General features: G+C 42.3%; 1 protein-coding gene across 15 annotated transcripts in view; it reads left to right on the top strand.

The window, feature by feature from the left end:
- The window catches only part of RHBDD1 (rhomboid domain containing 1), a 208,987-nt gene that overhangs the window by 27,674 nt on the left and 166,122 nt on the right, over positions 1-15,191 (top strand). For all 15 annotated transcript variants that reach the window (XM_044937903.2, XM_044937902.2, XM_044937907.2 and 12 more), the window contains 2 exons: positions 918-1,415; positions 3,809-3,941. In XM_044937903.2, coding sequence (XP_044793838.2) covers positions 983-1,415; positions 3,809-3,941 — 566 coding nt within the window. In that variant the 5' untranslated portion in view covers positions 918-982. The remainder of the gene's footprint in view (positions 1-917; positions 1,416-3,808; positions 3,942-15,191) is intronic.

Below are 15,191 nucleotides of genomic sequence, written 5' to 3' on the forward strand. Positions count from 1 at the left end.
GCTAGCCTGGACTTGTGTGCATGGTTGCACGGGAGGGTTCCAAAAGAGAGCAGAAGTCTGCAAATCACCTTGAGCCTAGATTCTGAACTAGTGTCCTTTGCTCTTCATTCTGTCAACCAAAGTAGGTCACAAGGTCAGCCCAGGGCATGGAGAAGTAGACCAGTGAACAGGGTACTCTTTCCTCACTGGTGAATCCAGTTTACCCTTCAAGACCATAACCACGTCAGGCTGCGTCACGGCCTCGGGTCATGGCTTCCTCTGTCCCTGCATTTAAAACACAGTTTGGCTGCTGTTGGTTTACTTCTTAGTAGAAAATGAGTTCCTTAAAGACAGTGACCGTGTTTCAGTCCAGGATTTGGCACATAGTGGAACATTTAAAAGTGGAAATTTTTGTGAAAATAAAGCATTCTAGCAGTTAACACCTGGCAGTGCGGACTAGAAGATAATATATGCTTGCATTTTAGGACTTGCCAGTGTTGAACAACTTTGGGGCAGACTCTAATATATCAACATCAAAATGTCTTTAAAATTAGAAAGCATTCTGAGAAGAAATCACTAAGTATCTGTGTACTATCATTAAATATTTGTGTGGTATCTTTGTCTTTTTGTTAGGTTATACATTTTTTTAATACGAGAGGCAAGTCACATTTTTATGGCATGTTTGTCAGAAGAAGCATACCCAGCCATTCACTGGCCCACTGGGATTTGGAATAACATTTCTCCTTTAGGATGTACAATGAGGAGAGATGGCAGCCGGTATCCTGGGAGTTGCTCAGGACAACATGGAATATAAATGTTTCCATTAAATGGGAGATGAGATATATGTAACATAAGCTCATCTTCCTGTGAGCATGTCTTGTCGATGCCCTAATTCTTAATTGGTGGATTTTCATGTGCATTTTTTTATTGTGTTTTAGACTCAGCTGCCTGTGTATTCCCTAAACCTGACCACATCTTCCTATCTCCGGCTTGATATCTCACCATGCATCGGAGATCAAGAGGAGTTAACATTGGGCTGCTTCTGCTCCTTTCTCAAATCTTCCAGGTTGGAATCAACAATGTTCCACCTGTCACTCTGGCAACGTTGGCTCTCAACATCTGGTTCTTCTTGAATCCCCTGAAGCCGCTGCTTAGCTCCTGCCTCAGCGTGGAGAAGTGTTACCATCAGAAGGACTGGCAGCGCCTGCTGCTTTCTCCTCTTCACCACGCGGATGACTGGCACCTATATTTCAATATGGTATCCATGCTGTGGAAAGGAATTCATCTGGAGAGAAGACTGGGGAGTAGATGGTTTGCCTACATCATCGTCACGTTCTCCCTCCTCACTGGGGTGGTGTACCTGTTCTTGGAATTTGCTCTGGCAGAATTTCTGAATGAGCCTGACTTCAAAAGGAATTGTGCTGTCGGTTTCTCAGGTAAGGCAGACATATTTCTAAAGGTAGGCTGCCTGAAGACAGTAAGGGAGGTACAGCTGTTGTTATTTTTTTTTTAATTTTATTTAACTTTACAATATTGTATTGGTTTTGCCATATATCAAAATGAATCTGCCACAGGTATACATGTGTTCCCCATCCTGAACCCTCCTCCCTCCCCATACCATCTGTTGTTACTTTATGAAGCGGGGGTTTATTTATGAAGCTGTTGTTATTTATGAAGCAGGGGTTTATTTATGAAGCTGTTGTTATTTTATGAAGCGGGGGTCCCAGCCGGTGAGGGAACTGACATCTGAGTGGCTAAGGACTGTGGGGGCTTGGATTTTGGAGAAGAGGCTGATTGGAGCACAGGAGAGTCGTCGATTTTGCTATTTCCCATCACGTTGCATTATTCATTCTTGGACAGTTTAGACTATGGTCTACCCACAGGTGGTTTTGCAAGAAATAGGATTTTGGAACTATGCCCTGGCTCCATTGTGATGGGGCCAGAGAGAGAGATGCACTGGTGTATTTGTGATAGGGAGTTCTCTAAAAAGATCAGCAGCCTCTCAATAATGCCATTAAAGGTACCACACCCTCTGATGGCACCTCCTTACCATGATATTCTCTATACGTGTGTGTGTGCTCAGTCATGTCTGACTCTTTTGTGACCCCATGGACTGTAGCCCACCAGCCTCCTCTGTCTGTGGGATTTCCCAGGCAAGAATACTGGAGCAGGTTGCCATTTCTATCTCCAAGGGATCTTTCCGACCCAGGGATTGAACCTGAGTCTCTTGCATCTCCTGCTTTGGTAGCTGGATCCTTTACCACTGCGCCCCTTGGGGAGCCCAGTCTCTATGCACAATTTATGCTATTTAATTAATGTAACAGGTCCATAGGGAGGTGGCCTTGTGTTGATTTTCTAAGTTAGGAAGCTAAGGCACAGAGAAATCAGTCATGGTTATACACCTCGTAAGTGATGGAGCTGGGATCTGAAACTAGTCTACATGACATAAACCACATGTTACGTTGCCTCTCACTGTTGCCCCTCACTAGTTCTTTTCTTAAATTTTTCTTGTAGGGCTGAATTGCCATCAGACTTAAAATAGGTCTTCTTTAAAAATTATAATGTGAAGGGTAGAAGGGAAATTGTCCTGAAACAGAAGGAAAACAAACCCTTCCCTCTCCTTTCCCTGCTGTCCTTTCCCCTTTCCTCATCTTCATGCATCTAACTGTGTGAGAAGAAAGGAAATATGCCCTGCCTTCAATATGTCTTTCCATAGGAGTTAGGAAAAAACACATTAATGGTGTTTTTTCAAATTGAGTTAAAAATCACATCAGATCAGATCAGATCAGTCGCTCAGTCGTGTCCAACTCTTTGCGACCCCATGAATCGCAGCACACCAGGCCTCCCTGTCCATCACCAACTCCCGGAGTTCACTGAGACTCACGTCCATCGAGTCAGTGATGCCATCCAGCCATCTCATCCTCTGTCGTCCCCTTCTCCTCCTGCCCCCAATCCCTCCCAGCATCAGAGTCTTTTCCAATGAGTCAACTCTTCACATGAGGTGGCCAAAGTACTGGAGTTTCAGCTTTAGCATCATTCCTTCCAAAGAAATCCCAGGGCTGATCTCCTTCAGAATGGGATTTTGAAGTTTAAATTCAGTCGCATTTAGTACCATTGCTCCTGCTGCGGCTAAGTCGCTTCAGTCGTGTCTGACCCTGTGCGACTCCACAGATGGCAGCCCGCCGGGTTCCCCCGTCCCTGGGATTCTCCAGGCAAGAACACTGGAGCGGGTTGCCATTTCCTTCTCCGATGCATGAAAGTGAAAAGTGAAAGTGAATGTCGCTCAGTCGTGTCCAACTTCTAGCGACCCCATGGACTGCAGCCTACCTGGCTCCTCCATCCATGGGATTTTCCAGGCAAGAGTACTGGAGTGGAGTGCCATTGCCTTCTCCGCATTTAGTACCATTACTAGTGTGTTATTCCCATTTTATGTGTTATATATTTAGTAGCATACTCAAAGTCAGTATGAACTTCTGTTAAGAAACATTGAAAGAGATTTCCCTGGTGGTCCAGGGCTTAAGGCTCCGGGATGCCATTGTAGGGGTTGAGGGTGTGATCCCTGGTTGGATTACTAAAGTCCTACATGCTTTTTGGTGCAGCCAAAAGATCAAAGGAAAAAAAAAAGAGACATTGAAGGAATGGTTACCTTGAGGATTGTCTTTCTGCCAAATGTTGGGTTGACTTGTTGTAAGGAATAGAGTATGTTTCAAAGTCAAGGGTTGGATGTAGTCAGATAATCATTTTTACTTCAGTTAGTTTTTTTTTTGCCAGTGTTGATCATCTCTGCATTTGGATTGCTGATATTTGTTTGCTCTTTATTCTCTTTTAGGAGTATTGTTTGCTTTGAAAGTTCTGAACAACCATTGTTGCCCTGGAGGCTTTGTCAACGTTTTGGGCTTTCCTGTATCCAACAGATTTGCTTGTTGGGTGGAACTCTTGGCTATTCATTTCATCTCGCCAGGGTGAGTGTTTACTCTTAGAGAATGCAAATGAAGGACCTGATATTCCGTGGAGAAAGAATTGTAGTAATAACGAGGTAACTGGTTCTCTTTTACAGTGAAGTTTGTTCTTTATCTCTAAGGACAGAATACAGTTAATGGTTTTAATGTCAGATATTCCTGTGTTTGAATCCCATCAGCTACTGAGCTGTGTGATTTTGATGTACTTGTCTTATGTGAGTTTCCATTTTCTCACCTTTTAAGTAGAACCTGGCACACAACTTAGGGGGTTAATATTAACCAGCCTGTCAGTTAGTTAATTCTAATAATGATAATTCAGAGAGGCAGCTAGAAACCATATAATTTTAAAGATAAAATATCAAAAGATATTTTAGAGGACTAATGCTTTTAAGCCACTTTAGTTGTGAATTGTCTTGGTGATTTGATGATAAGCAGAAGATTTTACCCACAGTCTTGACATATGAATTGGATCAACTCTGAACTGTTTTGGGTGGACTGAAGCACAGGACCCCATTCCCTTTGATTCACCTCAATGTCACTGTGGCTGTGTCAGAAGTACCTCTGGAACCCTGGAGCTCCAGGGAACACAGTTTGGGAATCCCTGACATCTGTAACTTTTCCTCTACAGATCAGGACAAGGAAATTCAGAAGGCTTGGAGACTCATTGAACAGCTGGTGGTAGATACCAGGCTAGTTAGGATTCCAGCCTTCTGATTCCTGGTCTGAATGTTCCCAGGGGGGTGGGGATGGAGTTGGGGGTTGCTTTTCCACTTTGATTCTTTTTTCTACTTTCTCTTCAGAAAAAGGAATGAATTGTTTTTTATTTCCCTACCTCTTCCACCAGCTGCACTTCTCTTAATCTGTGTAATGCAACTGGAAGCCCATGGTTTGCACATTTATTTTTAAACTCTGGGGGCCTGGAAGCTGTTTGGAGAACGGAGAGATTCAGGAAGGTTCAGAAAGAAGTATGGATATTTTTTGGCTGCTTTTCTTTTCAGTAAGGAGCTCTTTTGTTTTGCTTTTGGTTTGTGTGACTATGTTGGGTGTCGTACTTTATTTGAGAGTGTTCTCCTTGGGCTGCGTGCGTGTCAGGCCAGTAACCTTGAGTCCTTCTTTAATGCTAATTTCCCCTCCCATCAGGGCAGCCTTCGCCAGCTGGTCTGTAAAAGGCAGTGGTGTGGCCGCTGAACTCCACTCATTTGCAACTATATTGTTATCTTGTGACAGTTCCACCAAGAAAGCCTAACAAAATCTTCAAAGTTTTCTTTGAAAAAGGATCCAGTAATGTGTGTCCCATATCTGAACAGCCCTCTCTATACCTTGTCACTCACAGCTCCCTGACTTGCTCGATGTGACTCAGTTCTCTGTGTAGACCAGAGACTCTTGTGTGTGAGGGCAACACCCAACATTCATATGAAAATCACTCCCTCTGGTACTTGAACTTTTATTCTATAATGAATCCATTGAATAGCTGTGCCTTTAATATTCTCATGCAACTATTGCTTAAGACTCTCATCATGCATTTTTATTTTTTAGCAATACCACCCCCGCCTCCATTCCTTTTACATAGAAAAGACATGGTTGCATTTTTATGTAATATGCTTATTCTGCATGGAGAGACCTGATATTCTGAGCCTGGGAATTAAGTGGAATTTCCTTTGAAGTCTGAAAGACTAAATCTTTTGGTTTTTGAAGATTTGACTACTTTGAATGATAAACTGATGATATCCAGGCATCTCCTTATGTGTGTGTCCAGTAGAGACAGAGTTGAGCGCTGGTCCAGCAAACCTAAGAAGGGAGTGCTTCTTTGAGATGGATCTTGGAAGAATGGGAGAAACCATAGCTCTGCTGTTCCGCATTATTATTCTCCTGGTGGTTGTCAATTAGAATTTTCATTGGGAAAACATTGTAAATCTTTAGAACAAAGCCTGCTTTATTGATGGACTTAATGAGCTGCCCTTTGGGAGGGGAAAAAAAAAATCTGCCAAGCAAACATTAGTGGCCCTCTGTGTTTTATGAAATCCACAGAATTAGTAATTTCCCCCAGTTAGGGAGTTTTATGGAGGGAAGCCACTCCCAACAGCCAGCCCTGTGAGGGGTATGGACCTGCACAGCAGGGTGAAGTAACCACTCTTCTTTGCTGGGCCTTTTGCTCTTGATACCGAAAGCTCAGCTTCTCTGTACACCAATGCTGAATCAAATTTCAGAGACAGTTTTGGGTGAAGTAGAAAAGGATAGTTTTGCTGCTTTGCAGTCAAAGGGTGACACACAGCAGGTTCAATGCCCTCAAAACCTTGTGTCCTCACTTGGGGAAGGTAGAAGTTTTATAGTAATTGTTCGAAGAGGGAATGATCAGTCCATGGCCATTTCTTCTGATGAACTGGTGGTGAGGTAAGTAAGAGTCAACATCATCAGCTTTCAGTTCCAACTAGTCTGGGGTCTACAGGCTTGTGGGCAGCATACTATCCTTAATCATTAACCTCTCCCGCTTTGAGCAGGGGTCGGTATCTACAGAGCAGCTCAGAGAGGTTGTGTGTGTCCATTGATGGAGAGACAGGACCTTGCCTCAAGGCTGCTCTTTTGACTGTTTCTCCCTGGCTTTGCATCCTCTCCCTTCCCTGGTTAACAACTGCTTGAATCTGCCCACTGGGACTCAGGGAAGGTCCTGGAGGCTGAATGAAGGCTGTTTGCTATAGTCACAGAAATGGGGGACACAGAGGCCTTGTGCCCAGGAGCCCCGCAGGGCCCTGCACGGTGTCCCTGTCACGGTTCCCATGTGTGGCTTGTGTCAGTGACAGCTGCACCTCACTTGGTCGTTTCCTTTCCCTGTGTGTCCTGGGACCCCGCTCGGTGGTTGTGTCTGAAGAAGTGACCCTGCTCCTAAGGTGGCACAGGAGGGTGGAGATTCCAAAATTCTAATTTTCACCTTAAAGCTCAAATTTTATTGACAATAGATACCACTGGGTTTTTATGGGGTTTTTTTGAAGGCTCACATTGTTTATTTTTAAGAAAATGTGTGCCATTTTCCATTTATTTAACCATGGGCAGTCAGTTTTTCTTTCGAGTAAGTGTGATGAGGGAGAGCTCATAAAAACAGTGGCCAGTTCATCTCATAGCTCAACCAACCACACTGGTGCTTTACTGAGAGATAAGCTCCTTAGTTGGATATAGAGTTGAAGTGCTTTTTGCCTATTTCCCATTTTGTCATATAGCATATGAAAAAGACGTATGCTTTTTAAGAAATTAAAATTTTACTATTTATCAAGGATATTCTTAAGCAGAGCTTCCATTTTTCTCTTTGAGTGTGAATCTGTGGCTGTGAGACACACAGCAACTCTTGATATTTTTTTGGAGTCATTGCCTTGGTTCACTTGATTCAAACAGCCAAGCCACAAGGAGTTGTATCCCCCATTGCTTTTATGTTGTTGTTGTTTAGTTGCTAAGTCTTGTCCGACTGTTTGCAACCCCCTGGACTGTAGCCTACCAGCCTCCTCTGTCCATGGCATTTCCCAGGCATGAATACTGGAGTGGGTTGCCGTTCCCTTCTCCGGGGGATCTTCCCCACCCAGGGGTTGGACCCCTGTCTCCTGCATCGGCAGGTGGGTTCTTTACCTTTGAGCCACCAGGAAAGCCCCCGTTGCTCTTATATCATTAATGAAAATGCCAGGACATGGGAAAGGGCAAATAATGCCTCAGTATTCTTATGAAAATAGTTTGGACTTCATGAACCACCGGAAGGGTCTCTGGGGCCTCCTGTGGTCCGTGGAGCCCACTTTGAGCATCACTGCTCCCAGCTCTCGGGCTGCCTCTCTGGCAGTGCACCTGGCTGTGTCTTAACTTGTATGAAAGGAAAGATGGTCGCTTCATGCAGCTAGGGCTGGGAGAGAAAGGGAAGCAGTGAAGTATGCAAGAACACATGTAACCACTGAAATCGCTAGTTAACAATTCCCAATTAGCTGAACTGTTAAGGCTTTGTCCAAAGGAGAGTGGCCACTTGTCTCTGTCATTACAGGGACTGATTATAAGTTTTGTTCCACATGGACTTAGATGCAGGGAACTCCCGTCCTGCTTTGAGTTCTCTCCTTGCTTACATTTTGTGATAAGGTGCTTCTGGCATATTCATCTAAAATGCAACACGCATGCTCTTTCTTCCCCAGTAGTGCTGAGATAGGGAACATAAAAGGCATACCTTGTGTTTGAGTGCCAGTTGACACCTCTGTGGAGTTAGCTTCGTAGCAGTCTGTTGGACTTTTGCCTTGGGAATTAGGAATGAGGTTGAGGAATAACAATTTGGACGATGATGGTTACATCATCTCCTGTCCCATGTGTTCTTCTAGAACTTCACTTAGAGATGGGGTCTGGGGCTCCTCCCCCTGAATTGAGTGGGTTTGTGGCTCATTGCAATCAGTAGATGGCAGCAGAAATGCCATGTTACTTCCGAAGCAAGAAGTCCTTTGCCTTATGAGCGGCAACACTGGCCCATAGAGCCCACATTCCCTGGTTCCCCCATGCTGTGAGGAAGCAGCACAACACGCGAGTGAAAGCCTGTTAGATATAGCCATGTGTCAGCCCAGCCTCAACATGGTGGGGGTGAGACCGGCCACCCCGTGTGCTTCCTGAATTCCTGACCCACAGAATCTGCAAGTGGAAGAAAGCAAGTGTTATTTTATGCCTCTGCATGTGGGAGATTTGTCCTGTGTAATGCCAGACAGGTGAATGAAAAAGAAGTGGGGAAAGTAGAATGAAAAGCAGAGGAGTACAAAGGACAATGTGGGAGAGAGTCTGGAGTGAAGGTGGAAGAGAGCCAAGGAGGGCGGCTTGGGGAGGAATGCATGCTGGGATGCTGTGGTACCATGGGTCACAACAGCATCACCCATCAGGTAACAGGGCTTTAAAGCAGCGGTTGGTACTTGGGGGTTCTAATCCTTTAAAGGGTTCTGAAATCAGTGTAGTGAGACCCAAGCAGCGTTTGAAAGAGAGAGGAAGGAAGGAAGGGAGAGGGGAAAGAAAAGAGACAGACAGACCAGTGTTGAATGTGATAAGGGTGTTATTTCCAGGCACTTTTGTTTTAGGTGTATGTGTGCTGCATTTCTAAAGTGTATTTTTAGTGTGGGACACAGTACAAAAATTTTGGGAGGTGCTGCTTTAAAGCAGCTATTAGTTGCTTAAACTAGAGTTAAATGCATTTATTCTAAGGTCCGGGATATTTATTGTCTTCAGTGGAAGAGCATTAGATTGCCAGGTCTTGAGAGGCAATGAGAATAGGCTGTGATGACAGATTTCTGCCAATTTATTATTTTTCATTAGAATAAGTATTAATTCACAAGGCTTATTAATTAATAATCATGCCAGCTTTCCAGATAGCTGTCTATATGGATATGTGTGCAAACAGATTTAGACTTCACCTACCTAAATCAGAATTGCTAGTAACGATTGCTCAGTTATAAACATTATTCTTAAAAATCCTTTGGAATTCAAGAGAAAGGGTTAATCTAGAACAAAGGAGACAATGAAATATAAAAGTTGACACATTTTCCCCAAAAGTGCAACGTTCCTTTCCAAGCTTTTTAATGTATTGATAGATTCATTTCCAATAGCTTAGTAGAAAATAAAACCCAAATGAATATAGGGATAAAATACCTTGGGAGTTTGTGTAAATAAGCAAATGACAAATGGGTAGATCCAATGATACCCAAGTTAATTGTGCTTTGGAGAGAAAGCTCCTTTAACAAGATGGACACGTACACACTGCTATATTTAAAACCGATTACCAACAAGGACCTGCTGTATAGCACAGGGAACTCTGCTCAATGTTATGTGGCAGCCTGGATGGGAAGGGAGTTTAGGGGAGAGTGGATACATGTATATATGGCCTACTCCCTTCACTGTTCACCTGAAACTGCCACAACATTGTTAATTGGCTATACTCCAGTACAAAGTAAAAAGTTTTAAAAGATGGCCTGAGGGATAAGAGCTAAGGAGGAACCGTGGTCTTCTCAGGGCCAGGGAGGGTAGTGGCAGCTCACTCAGAGGAGAGACGGCTGCCCTAAGAGATTCCTGTTTTTCAAGTGTGGATTAAGCTTTTTTTTCAAGAAGTTATACCAATTCATTATGTCATTTTTGTCAGTTTTAATGCAAATTGACCTGTATTGGAGGGGCCATAATTTTTTTTTAAACCCACTTTTTTAGTAGGTATAATGTATTGTTGTCAGGGTGTTTGGTGTGCTTGTGTATGTGTGTATATACAAATGTATTTATTGGCCAGGGTGAGCGTTTTCTGAAGCATTGTTTTTCTGTTTATATTATACAATGACATATTTTATTTTGTATCTACTGGCATGGTTGCATTTTTCTACTAAAGTTGGATGACACATGTATATAGAATTGATACTCACCCTCTGTTTTATTTCATGGAAGCATGTTTTCACAGCCTGTTAAGCAGTTCAGCTTGGGTCAACATTCCAGGACTCTCCTGAGGAGATTCTTCTTCTGCATTCCTTGGGTGTCCATTTATACATTTCCTTCCTTCTCTCTTTACAGGCTCCCCTAAAGGAAAGTAATATGAGTTATAGAAAAGAGTGAGTGAGTTTGTTTGTCTCCCAGGAGGGCTTACAGTTGAACAGAACTCAAGGTGAGAGCAGTACTTAACGAAAGCAATCATTCCCTTGGGTTAGGTTTTATGAGATGAGAATGAGAACTTTGGAGGCAGAGACTTTCCCTCCCATTAGGCCTGGAACTTTTTGAGGGACAAAGGAGTGTATAAATCATTTCCCTAGCTCTGGAGTCCAAGCTTGTGGCAAGAGAGAAGGCCTGTCCTTGTCCTGAACAGCTGAGCCATCCATCCCTGACCACTTAACGAAGAGCCTCAAGTTGAATAGGAAGTGCATCAAGAGCAGAAAATAATTTTATCTGATTACTGTGTTTTCTTCTTTTTTTTTTTTCTGAGAGATTTAGTGTAACAGTTTCTTTTAAAATCTGGTTATATTACCTAAAGAATTAAACTGAAAAGAAAACAGTAGCCAAATGAGAGTGTAACCTAATTTCTCCACTCCTAATTGAAAACCAGTATATTCATGCCTGCATGGCATGGCTCATAGCTTCATTGAGTTACTCAAGCCCCTTTGCCTTGATAAGGCTGTGATCCACGAAGGGGTATTCACTGTAGGAAAGTTCAAAATATATACAGATAAAGAACACAAATTGTCCATAATCTCCTATCCAGAGAAAACTACTTTCAGCATTCTGCCATTGCACACCCCTCCCCTCAAACTCAATTCTGTTTCCTACTTTTCTTGTTTAACTTGTTACAAGTACAGCTCTTCAAAAGCCTCAGCTTTAATGGCAGTATAATGATTCGTGTTGTAGTTTCCTTATTTTCTCATTCACTAATTTTACATGCTAATTTTATTACCTAATCATCCAAATTAGAAGTGAGAATGTTTATTAAAGCATTATTTGCTAGTCTTGGCTCCCAGATCTGAATATGTCCTTGGAGTAGATTTCCAGAATCAGTTCATGGCTTTGAACTATTTTTCATGGCTCTTTTATTCATTTTACTAACTTGTTTTCTCTAAGTTGGTTCTCATTTACAGCCCACCAACAGCATATGGGAGTGCCTACTTCCCCACTTCTTGACCAGACTGAATATTTGCTATAATATTTTTTTTTAATTTGATACATAACAAAAATTGTTTCCTTACTGTTGTTTATAATCTTTTGTTAGTGAAATTGGACAACTTTTTATTCCTTTCTAATAAATTTTATTTCCTTGTCCATGACTTATCTTTGTGTGCCCAACATACTTTCAAGATGCTGCAAAACTTAGTGACTGAACAATATGAATAAATTAATTGTTTATTGTTGATGAGTGGTGATACTGAATTTCAAGGGGTTCTTATTAGATTACATATACTAAGGGACCTTAAGTACACAGTACAGTTTTAAGTTATATAAATAATAACTTGGGGCTTCCCTGATGGCTCAGTGGTAAAAAATTAACTTGTAACAGAGGAGACTTGACTGATCCCTGGGTCAGGAGGATCCCCTGGAGAAGGAAATGGCAACTCACTCCAGTATTCTTGCCTGGAGAATCCCACAGACAGAGGAGCCTGGTGGGCTACAGTCCATGGGGTCACAAAGAGTTGGTTGTGACTGAGCAGGCACACACAAATAATAACTTAGTGTTTATGGGGATTTTTTTTGTCTGATATTAATCGATAAAGACTTAATTATAGCTAAGGACAGAAAGCCTTTTACACTGAAAATAAGAAATCTGATAGGTTGCTTTAGGAGTAGACTGAAGACAGGTTTTACCTATTTGTATGTTTCAAATAAATAAATTTTACTTTTTAGAATAGCCTTAGATTTACAGAAAAATTGTAAAGAGATACAGAAAGTTCCCCCATAACCTGCACCCAGTTTCACCTAATTTTGACATCTTAATGTCATGTATGGATATGAGAATTGGACTATACCTGTGGCGGATTCATTTTGATATTTGGCAAAACTAATACAGTTATGTAAAGTTTAAAAATAAAATAAAATTAAAAAAAAATAAAAATAAAAAAAAAATAAGGCTGAGCACCAAAGAATTGATGCTTTTGAACTGTGGTGTTGGAGAATACTCTTGAGAGTCCCTTGGACTGCAAGGAGATCCAGCCAGTCCACCCTAAAGAAAATCAGTCCTGAATATTCATTGGAAGGACTGATGTTGAAGCTGAAACTCCAATACTTTGGCCACCTGATGCAAAGAGCTAACTCATTTGAAAAGACCTTGATGCTGGGAAAGATTGAGGGCAGGAGGAGAAGGGGAGGACAGAGGATGAGATGGTTGGATGGCATCACTGACTCAATGGGCATGAGTGTGAGTAAACTCCGGGAGTTGGTGATAGACAGGGAGGCCTGGTGTACCACGGTCCATGGGGTCACGAAGAGTAGGATATGACTGAGTGACTGGACTGAACTGAACGTTAGTATGGTATATTTGTTACAGTTGATGATCCAATATGATGCATAATTATTAACTAAACTCCTTTATACAGATTTCCCTAGTTTTTACCTGATGTCCTTTTTCTGTTCTAGGTTCTTAACTGGACTCCTGTGTGACATTTCATGTCTCCTTAGGCTCCTTTGTTAATCAGCTTGGGCAGTAATAACAAAATACTATAGATTGGATGGCTTGAATAACAGAATTTAATTTTCACACAGTTCTAGAGGCTAGAAGTTCAAGATTAAGGTGCCAGCATGGTTGATGTCTAGCGAGGAGTCTCTTCCTAGCTTATCATGGCTATCTTCTTACTGTGTCTTCACATAACAGAGAGACCGAAAGAGAGAGCATGCAACAATCATGACAGTTCAGTCGCTCAGTCGTGTCTGACTCTTTGCCACCCCATGAATTGCAGCACGCCAGGCCTCCCTGTCCATCACCAACTCCCGGAGTTCACTCAAACTCACGTCCATTGAGTCGATGATGCCATCCAGCCATCTCATCCTCTGTTGTCCCCTTCTCCTCCTGCCCCCAATCCCTCCCAGCATCAGAGTCTTTTCCAATAAGTCAACTCTTTGCATGAGGTGGCCAAAGTACAGGAGTTTCAGCTTTAGCATCATTCCTTCCAAAGAACGCCCAGGACTGATCTCCTTTAGGATAGACTGGTTGGATCTCCTTGCAGTCCAAGGGACTCTCAGGAGTCTTCTCCAATACCACAGTTCAAAAGCATCAATTCTTCGGCACTCAGCCTTCTTCACAGTCCAACTCTCACATCCATACATGACCACTGGTAAAACCATAACCTTGACTAGCCGGACCTTTGTTGGCAAAGTAATGTCTCTGCTTTTCAATATGCTGTTTAGGTTGGTCATAACTTTCCTTCCAAGGGGTAAGCGTCTTTTAATTTCATGGCTGCGGTCACCATCTGCAGTGATTTTGGAGCCCAAAAAAATAAAGTCTGACACTGTTTCCACTGTTTCCCCATCTATTTCCCATGAAGTGGTGGGACCGGATGCCATGATCTTCGTTTTCTGAATGTTGAGCTTTAAGCCAACTTTTTCACTCTCCACTTTCACTTTCATCAAGAGGCTTTTTAGTGCCTCTTCATTTTCTGCCCTATGGGTGGTGTCATCTGCATATCTGAGGTTATTGATATTTCTCCCAGTAATCTTGATTCCAGCTTGTGCTTCTTCCAGCCCAGCGTTTCTCATGATGTACTCTGCATATAAGTTAAATAAGCAGGGTGACAATATACAGCCTTGACATACTCCTTTTCCTATTTGGAACCAGTCTGTTGTTCCATGTCCAGTTCTAACTGTTGCTTCCTGACCTGCATATAGGTTTCTCAAGAAGCAGGTCAGGTGGTCTGGTATTCCCATCTCTTTCAGAATTTTCCACAGTTTATTGTGATCCACACAGTCAAAGGCTTTGGCATAATCCATAAAGCAGAAATAGATATTTTTCTGGAACTCTCTTGCTTTTTTAATGATCCAGAGGATGTTGGCAATTTGATCTCTGATTCCTCTGCCTTTTCTAAAACCAGCTTGAACATCTGAAAGTTCACAGTTCACATATTGCTGAAGCCTGGCTTGGAGAATTTTGAGCATTACTTTACTAGTATGTGAGATGAATGCAATTGTGTGGTAGTCTGAGCATTCTTTGGCATTGCCTTTCTTAGGGATTGGAATGAAAACTGACCTTTTCCAGTCCTGTGGCCACTGCTGAGTTTCCCAAATTTGCTGACATATTGAGTGCAGCACTTTCACAGCATCATCTTTCAGGATTTGAAATAGCTCCACTGGAATTCCATCACCTCCAGTAGCTTTGTTTGTAGTGATGCTTTCTAAGGCCCACTTGACTTCACATTCCAGGATGTCTGGCTCTAGGTGAGTGATCACACCATCATGATTATCTTGGTCATGAAGATCTTTTTTGTACAGTTCTTCTGTGTATTCCTGCCACCTCTTCTTAATATCTTCTGCTTCTGTTAGGTCCATACCATTTCTGTCCTTTATCGAGCCCATCTTTGCATGAAATGTTCCCTTGGTATCTCTAATTTTCTTGAAGAGATCTCTAGTCTTTCCCATTCTGTTGTTTTCCTCTATTTCTTTGCATTGATTGCTGAGGAAAGCTTTCTTATCTCTTCTTGCTATTCTTTGGAACTCTGCATTCAGATGCTTGTATCTTTCCTTTTCTCCTTTGCTTTTCACTTCTCTTCTTTTCACATCTATTTGTAAGGCCTCCCCAGACAGCCATTTTGCTTTTTT

Source organism: Bubalus bubalis, chromosome 2, assembly GCF_019923935.1.
Source record: "Bubalus bubalis isolate 160015118507 breed Murrah chromosome 2, NDDB_SH_1, whole genome shotgun sequence".
NCBI lineage: Eukaryota > Metazoa > Chordata > Mammalia > Artiodactyla > Bovidae > Bubalus > Bubalus bubalis.